We start from the raw sequence: 8,431 nt of genomic DNA, 5'->3' as shown, positions 1-8,431 counted from the left end.
AAAACCACAACAAGTCACAACAAAAAAGGTGATCAGGTAAGTTTCAATTAATTGGTTGATACCGTTTCTGCCCTCTAGTCTTTCTTTCAGTCTGATTTTTGTGTCCCCTGTTTTCTCATGTGGTTTTGTTTTTGTTTTGCTTTACCATAGTAAATGTATTACTGAAGGCTGTTGCATATTTTAATTCAGCCTCTCTTTATATATCTCTGCTTATTTATTGAATTAACTGTATGTATCTTGCTTAATCTCTTCTTCTCTTTAGATCTCAAGATGATTCGCACACGAGTCCATCCTGAGCCTGTAAGTCATGTCTATGGCCTAGTCTTTGTAAATGAAACGTTGGTTAAAGTAAAATGTATTAAAAATAATACATTAAGGTGTAGACATATATTTAACTTTACTGAACAATATAATCTAACTGAATAGAATTGAATTTAATTGAATTTTTGCAGCCTGATGAGGGTAGCAGCCCAGAACCAAGATGGACACCTGTGGTATGTTTACGCACTACAGTCAGACCATCAGTATAGAAAGTCTTTGGTGGTGTACTTGGTATAGAAATGTGTGGGTGCTATAACTGATCAGTAGAACATTTAAAGGATATAAACTGAATAGAATGGAAGAGAGGACTTAGGAGGGGTTTTGAATCAAATGTTTGTGGCATGGCAGGTTGCGAGAACTGAATCAGACATTCGTCTTCTGAGGACCTTCAAAAACCAGTTTCTGGGCGTAATGAAGCAGTCTCAGAGGGATGCAGAGCGGGCATGTAGAGAGGCCTCTGTGTGGATGGCACAGCAGGCAGGGAGACAAGATACCTTGGAGTATAATGTAGGTGAAAGTACTTCATAGTGTTTATACAGTTTACAATTGTTACCAGGTTAACCAGTCAATAATTGTTGACGCCATTGACACTCACACAAATCGAATTTTAATTTTTGTCCACCTCAAACAGGTTCGAACATTTGAGGGAAGTCTGTCCCCATCCTCCTCTGGTTCTGTTCTTGAGCCAGTGTGGGAGCTAATCCCAACACTAAAACCTGCGCCTAGACCCGCTCCACCTAAACAGTCCAAGCGGACCTGCGCTGTGGAAGACAACTTGCAGTGTGCTGCTGGTGCCGACATGATATCTAGTTGGCAGGCAGGAGTTCAGCTCCAGCCACAGATTGCGCAGCTTTTACCTGGACATTCAGACCATTACTCAAGGCCGAGTCCAGTGATCCACCCGTTCTCTGTCATGCCATCTCCTCTCGGGGCATCCCGTGCTCCCTTTCCTCCGCTGTCCTCAAGTCAGCCTCAGCCGGCCTCTCACTTGGTTGTTGAATTGCACACCAGTCCTGCTCCAACTGCCTCTGCTCCTGGTGTGCATCCATTCCAGGCGACTGCCCAAAGAGAGAATCGGCATCAACCACCAATTTTACAAGCACCTGCCCCGTCAACTACAGCCGTCGCTAAGGCAAAACCAAAGCTTAAAACATCAGAAATCTCTCGTGATCCCCTAGGCCCAGATCCTCTTGCAGAATATGAGAGAAGGGTAAGAGAGATGGAGGAAAGAGGCCATATTATGGACTTAATTCCAGTGATGAGAAAAAGAGAGCTGGCCACTTTGCAGATTTATCTGTTGGACATCCGAGGCCTTCCAGCTGAGGTTGAACAGAGGAGGAAGATCCATGATAGTGAGACCATGAAAATGGGGGAACTGGAGAGGGAAAAGGATGCAAACACGTTGGCTGAGATCAAACACGAGCTTGAGAGCTATAAAAGAATCCTGGCACGGGTGAAGGAGAGGGTCACGGCCGACGCTGATGCTCACCTTTTACAACAAGACTCAGAGCACACATCACAGAGTTGTCCCTCACCTGCCTCCCTTCAGAATCCGAATGAATCAGAAACAAGCCGATCCAACCCCGCTAAATGTACAATGAGAGGAAACAAGAAAAGGGAGAATATCAAAAATGGTGCTGTTGCTCGCCCTCTGCCCAATGGTTGGAAGCACGCATCAAAACCCTCTCTTTCCTCCAAGAAAAGCGATCCTAGGGTGGACTGTTCTGTCTCCAAACCATCAGCTCCTAATAGCACGTTGAAGAACACTGGCCTGTCCCGCCGGTTGTCACCACGAAGCATAAAGAAGAAGCTGCCCCCCTCCAAAAATACTCTAGCAAAGGATTCCCGGTTGTCCCATCGAGGTCATTCAAGACCCGGATCAGTTTCATCCTCTCATACAATCACCTGCACTGATTGCTCCTCTTTCCAAGACAGGTGTACTTTCCCCCACGAGTTAATATCCATTCCAGACCTATCACTCAGAGACCCATTGCATGAACCACCCACCACCTGTGTCTGTGCAACCACTCTTCGAGCCGTGGCCGGGAGGAATGCAACACACACACCACCTACTAGAGTGAGTTCAAGTTGATGAGTTTTAATTTGAACTGAATTCAAGTGGCGTGAGAACATTGATTGGACCACTGAATTGAGATGGTCTGTATTTTAAATGTGATAACATGCTACAAATTGGGTTCATCAAAAGATTCTTAAGTAGGACTGCTTGTCAACTAAGATGCTATCACTTATATGCAGTTACGTCTGAAGTGCCATAAATGAATGAAAGTTAATGAGTGGTCCACTTTAAGTGTTTCCATAGTCCTGGGTTATAAGTGTATGAGACCCCAAAACCCAAACCACATATACAGTGCCCTCCACAATTATTGGCACCCCTAGTGAATATGAGCAAAACAGGCTATGAAAAAATATGTCTTTGCTGTTTATCCTCTTGGTCTTTCACTCAAAATATTCACAAAAATCTTACCTTTTCATTGAAGTAAAATTATTGAAAGAAAAAAAACTGTTGATATTAAATAAATATTTTCCCCAAAACATGTGTGCCACAACTATTGGCACCCCTTAATTTAATGTTTTGTGCACCCTCCATTTGCCAAGATAACAGCTCTGAGTCTTCTCCTATAATGCGTGATGAGGTTGGTGAACACATGGCACGGGATCTGAGACCATCCCTACATGCAGTATCTCTCCAGATCCTTCAGATTCTGAGGTCAACATTTGTAGACTTGGCTTCAGCACATCCCACAGATTTTCTATGGGGTTTAGGTTGGGGGACTGTGATGGCCATGGCAAAACCTTTATTCTGCGGTTGGTGAACCATCTTTGTGTTGATTTTGAGGTGTGCTTCGGATCATTGTCCTGCTGGAAGGTCCAACCACGGCCCATTTTAAGCTTACTGGAGGGGGCGGTTAGGTTTTCATTTAATATCTGCTGGTATTTGATGGAGTCCATGATACCATGTATCCTAACAAGATGTCCAGGGCCTTTGGAAGAAAAACAGCCCCACACATCAAAGATCTGCCACCATACTTCACATTGGGTATGAGGTGCTTTTCTGTATGGCTATCTTTCTGTCTACGCCAAACCCACCTTTGATGTTTGTTGCCAAAAAGCTTTATTTTGGTCTCATCTGACCATATAACTCGGTCCCATTGAAAGTCTGTCTTACATTTGGCAAACTGTAGGCGCTTTAGTTTGTTGTTGATTGACAGCAGAGGCTTTTTCTGGCAACCCTCCAAAACAACTTGTGGTGATGTAGGTGGCGTCTGATGGTAGTTTTGGAGACTTTCTTACCCCAAGACTCAACTAACCTCTACAATTCTCCAGCTGTGATCCTTGGAGATTATTTTGCCGGTTGAACCATCCTCCTCACAGTGCGTGGGGTCAATGTACAGACACGTCCTCTTCCAGGCTGATTCTTAACATCTCCTATCGCTTTAAACTTCTTAATTATTTCCATTGTAGTGAAAATGGGTATTTTCAACTGTTTAGAGATTTTCTTGTGTCCACATCTTGATTTGTGCAGCTCAACAACTTTTCGTCGCACATCGTCACTGTGTTCTTGGGTCTTTCCCATAGTGATGAATGACTAATGGAATTTGGCCTGTGTCACCTCATATTTGTACGCCAGTGGGACAGGAAGTCATGGTTGACCTCATAAGAGTTCCTAGTCAAACAGGTTAACTTAAAAATGTAAAACATGACTGGAAATATACTTCAGTTAGATTTTAATTACAAGATATTTCTAGGGGTGCCAATAATTGTGGCACACATGTTTTGTGGAAAAATATGAATTTAATGTCAACAGTTTTTTTTTCTTTCAATAATTTTACTTCAATGAAAAGGTAAGATTTTTGTGAATATTTTGAGTGAAAGACCAAGAGGATAAACAGCAAAGACATATTTTTTCATAGCCTGTTTTGCTCATATTCACTAGGGGTGCCAATAATTGTGGAGGGCACTGTATATATATATATATCAAACTATTTTTCTTTGGTTTTCAGGCTTCATTGGGAGAGGAAGAGAACAGTGAAGAGGATGAAATTATGACTGAGGAGGATCAGTTAGGGACAGAAAGAGGTGCGGAGAGGGCGCAGACAGAGAGTGACAGTGAGGACAGTAGCGATAATGAGGAGGAAACAGCAACGGACATGCTACCTCCAAGAGGAACCAACAGCCATACTGTCCCCAAACCATCACAGACCATTAAAAAGAGCCTGAAACAGGAAGACCAAACTCAGCGCTACACGGAGTTGAGGTATTTGGTGCTGACCACTGACATGAAATTGGGATATCTTCAAGAGCTGGAGAAAGAGGCCAAGTGGGCATACAAAAAAGAGAAAGACCAGCTGGAATTGAAGAAGGAAACCTTCAAAAAAAGTGAGAAATCAATGCTGTCAGACATGAAAAGTAAGACAAAGGAGGCACTGAGAGTGCAAGAGGTAGAAATTGAAAAGGGTCAGAAAAGGGTTGAAAAGGAACTGAAATTAGAGGCAGCCAACCTAAAAGCCTGCTTAAAAGGGTACAGAAAGGATATGAAAGAGGAAGCAAAAAAGGGAAAACAAAGGCAGAAGGTTCTTAAGAAGCAACGACAAGAGGAAGAGAAACGCAAACTTGCAGAGCAGAAAAGGTTTGAAAAACAGCAGGAGAAAACATTTCAGAGGCAGCTGGACGAGGAGAGAAAAAAGAGTGAAGCTGAAATCATGAGAGCACATGAGGAAGGGAAAAAGGACGAGAAGGAGAGGGAAATGAATGAGAAAATGCAGATGGAGGAAAACATGAAGTTGAAGAGACAGCTTAAATATGATGAAAGGAAACGTAAAAACAACAGGAGATGGACTATAAGAATTGTCAAACGTGATGAGTTGATTGACAAAATAAGCGCTGCACCACGACGTTTTTGCCAAGCCGTGACCAAGCTTTTCAGGCCAAGTTTTGGAAAACAAGTAGAGAAAAGGTTGAAGGAAACACAAAAGGCAGAATTGCTGAGGTTCCAGCATGAAAAGGACTACATGAAGGAGGATTTCGAGAGAAGGGTAAAGCAGACACTGGAGATGTATAAAGTGGAGGAGGAGAGAAAATGGTGTCTGGAAGACAGGCAGAAAGTGCATGCTGCCGAGAAGGAGGCAAACGAGTGGAACCGTAAAATGCGGGTTGGGCTGTCAAAGGTGAGGGGCAGTGCGAGTCGCATCAATATGTTTTGAGAGGAGGCGACAGGACACCAAGAAGGAGCAAGTCAGACAAAAGGTCAGTAAGATGGCTGGTCGTGCAATACCTCCTTAATAGACATTCAGGCTCTTAGGCTCGAACAAACAAACAAACAAACAAACAAACAAACAAACAATCAATCAAACAAATTAATAACAATACGAAATATGCTTCTGACTCTCATGATTAGTGGTTCAAAAGAAGCAGAGAAGTAACCCAAGGGGGAGGAGAGCGCATCTTCACAGGAACTGCTGTCATAAAGCTCTTTTATATGAATGGGTTGTATGAGAAGTGCCAGGGCATTGTTACCAAGGTAAGACAGATGTCCTTGTTATTTAAAATCTAGAGCAATGATCTGGACTGGGAGTAAAGTAGGGGTTAGGTTTGGGCAACACCATTGTCTACAAGGTTAAGCTCACATGATGCCAATAGCATTTGCACATTTAAACTGTCTGACCAACAAGGTCAAAGTATAATTATAGGATTGAGTACTGCCTGAAGTTGTTTAAAGCACACTTTAAAATGATCCTTGCTTTCATTCCATGCAGGCTCACACTAAATGTGTCCTGGCCACACAAACGAGTATCATACAACATAGCAGCCAAGAGAACACCACTGTGGAAGCAGATCTTTCAGACCCAGCGGGAACTCTCCAAACTAAAAGGTAGAAATTGAACTGAAAAGGTAAAAAGGTAGAACGATTAAAGTGACGTTTTAATTGCTTACATCAAATGAAGAGTTGATTGCAAACGTAAATGGTGCTTGTTTCAGTGAATATCTGGTCTTTGTCTTGTATAAATAGATGTTTATAACTATATGATCATGGTTAGATATGCAGACAAACTTTTCTTTGATGAATGGAAATTGTCAGATGTTTTACCCTGCTACAGTCTAGAGAAGACATGAATGATGCTGTGACACTAATGAGCTCGACTTTTCCTCTTTCAGCTTCTCTCGAATATCGGCCATCCGTCTGCTGTCCCAGCACCTGCCCAAGGAGGACGGGTTCCCCAAAAGCCAGGGTCCTCCCAAGGTTTCTTTTAGCTTCTGGGAGTTTTTCCTTGCCACTGACGCCTATGGCTTGCTTCTGGGGCATGAGGAGTGTTAATTTCTATTTTATACATAATAAAAAAAAAAAATAATTAAAAACATACAAGAACTTTTAACATTTCAGCTGTTCTTTATTACATTGGTCAATGAGTTGAACACAAACTAATGTACATTTATATTTACATTTATGCATTGATCAGATGCTTTTATCCAAAGCGACTTACGGTACAGTAAGGGAGAGCCACCTGCCTGTATGGTGGTGACCCACCTCCTGTATCTGGGCAACCATACACATCTTTGTCTGTCATGTGACCCTACATTTAGTTTGCACTTTTTGTGGGAGAAAGAATCATTAAAATCTTGGTGGTACAACAGTTTTTCTCAGACAGCTAACATGGGGTAAATTGAGACCAAATTGGGACCCCATATTTTATTGTCTATTTGAGTTTGGCACACATCCTGAACTTGTGTTGTATGCATTCATTTTATTTGTCTCATATTCCCTTGGCTATAGATTACCCTAAATGAAAAATAAAAATACATACATCTTACCCCACTCTCCTCCACGGATATCTGTAGTGGCTGGTGGTTGAAAAAGTAGGGGAGGAAGGAAGGTGCGCTTGGTGAATCTTGGTGGGGGGTGGAAGTGTTTCCGCAATTGATTTTGAAAACAATTCTGCAGCCCTGTGGTTAAAACTCCGGTGTGGTCTATACATGGGAATGCATTCTGAGCTGTAAAGTCAGTAGTGTTGTGAAAGGAGCACTTCATTGTTATCAGAAGTTCCTAAACTCTTAATTAGACATGCAATTAGACAAAAGTTAGTCTGGAACTCCATCAAGGGAGTGGACCTTGTATGGACATCACTCTGAGCGCTGATGGGGACCAGACTGAAGATGCAGGACATTACTACTGTAAGTCTCCATTACCCTAACAGTGTGTGGGCGTTCACAGTGTTACAGGGTCGTACAAAAACCTCCCTTCGCCAGATCATACGAGTGCACAGCTGCAGCTGACACCTCCAGCAGGTGAGAGAGGAGTCCAGACTGAAGATGCAGGAGATTACTACTGCCAGAGTTACAACAGTGGTCCCACGTTCACACAGTGATAAAGAGCTGTACAAAAACCTCCTTGTGTGAGAATACGCATGACTGCACTACTGCAGTTGAAACTTTCAGCAGGTGTTTGAGGGGGATTTCACTGAGTGTGAATTATGCAGTGGCAATTGGAGGTTGGGGGGGGGGGGGGAGCTTTTTCTTCCGAGTACAACACAGTTTAAAAAGTACACAATGTGTAAATGTTGCAGTGTTTCAACCCCCACAAACTGTTCCTTTTGCCTTCTTTGGGAGGGTCAATGTCTTAAATGGGGAAGTCAACCTCCACCCTAACCCTCTTCTGTAACTGAAGCTGAAGATGCAGGAGATCACTGCTGTCAAGGCTGCCACTGGCTGAAGATGCAGGAGATCACTACTGTCAAGGCTGCCACTGGCCCGGGCCATAATTGTGTCAACATCATGTTTTGTCATTTTTTGTAGCAAATTTAATAATGGGGAAAAACGTTGTGTGGTTGAATAGCATGGATTTGTTTTGATAAGAGTGTTGGCAGAGGTGATTTGTACAGTAAAAGAGAATACACATGACTGCACTACTGCAGTTGAAACTTTCAGCAGGCGTGAAGGGGGCTGTTCACCGCTGGAGAGGGCATAGGGGCGCAGACTTCATACTGAAGCTGTTCAGAAAGTTCCCTGAGGCAGGTCAGAGATGACTGCATCTCTGCAGTATTGGTTTATCTGTTTAAAAATGATTAAACTATACATTTCATTCAAATATCACCAA

The 8,431-nt window shown here is 42.8% G+C and overlaps 1 protein-coding gene across 3 annotated transcripts; it reads left to right on the top strand.

Moving 5' to 3' along the window:
• On the top strand, positions 1-6,553 carry LOC116222144 (inner centromere protein-like). Of its 3 annotated transcripts, XR_006152626.1 has the most exons (8): positions 49-300; positions 453-494; positions 670-828; positions 953-2,398; positions 4,344-5,586; positions 5,738-5,860; positions 6,096-6,211; positions 6,496-6,553. XR_006152626.1 is itself a non-coding variant. In XM_031575237.2 (6 exons), exons 1-5 carry the CDS (start codon positions 271-273, stop codon positions 5,541-5,543), a joined length of 2,877 nt encoding a protein of 958 aa, XP_031431097.2. In that variant the 5' UTR covers positions 49-270; the 3' UTR covers positions 5,544-5,586; positions 5,738-6,087. The 3 variants fall into 3 exon arrangements, 2 of the variants coding, with proteins under 2 accessions (XP_042564771.1, XP_031431097.2); XM_031575237.2 differs by lacking the exons at positions 6,096-6,211; positions 6,496-6,553 and having other exon boundaries at positions 5,738-6,087; XM_042708837.1 differs by lacking the exons at positions 5,738-5,860; positions 6,096-6,211; positions 6,496-6,553 and having other exon boundaries at positions 1-300; positions 4,344-5,724.
• The last annotated feature ends 1,878 nt before the right edge of the window (positions 6,554-8,431 follow it).

Source organism: Clupea harengus, chromosome 10 (assembly GCF_900700415.2).
Source record: "Clupea harengus chromosome 10, Ch_v2.0.2, whole genome shotgun sequence".
Classification (NCBI taxonomy): Eukaryota; Metazoa; Chordata; class Actinopteri; order Clupeiformes; family Clupeidae; genus Clupea; species Clupea harengus.
The sequence above is the reverse complement of the archived record's forward strand: the minus strand, read 5'-3'. Positions and strand labels throughout refer to the sequence as shown.

What these genes read in the sequence shown, in the direction of transcription:
- LOC116222144 (XM_031575237.2), top strand. Translation starts at nt 271, where the DNA reads ATGATTCGCACACGAGTCCATCCTGAGCCT. An exon ending in AAGATACCTTGGAGTATAAT is followed by an intron (nt 829 to 952) that starts GTAGGTGAAAGT and finishes CACCTCAAACAG; the next exon opens with GTTCGAACATTTGAGGGAAG. An exon ending in CACACACACCACCTACTAGA is followed by an intron (nt 2,399 to 4,343) that starts GTGAGTTCAAGT and finishes TTTGGTTTTCAG; the next exon opens with GCTTCATTGGGAGAGGAAGA.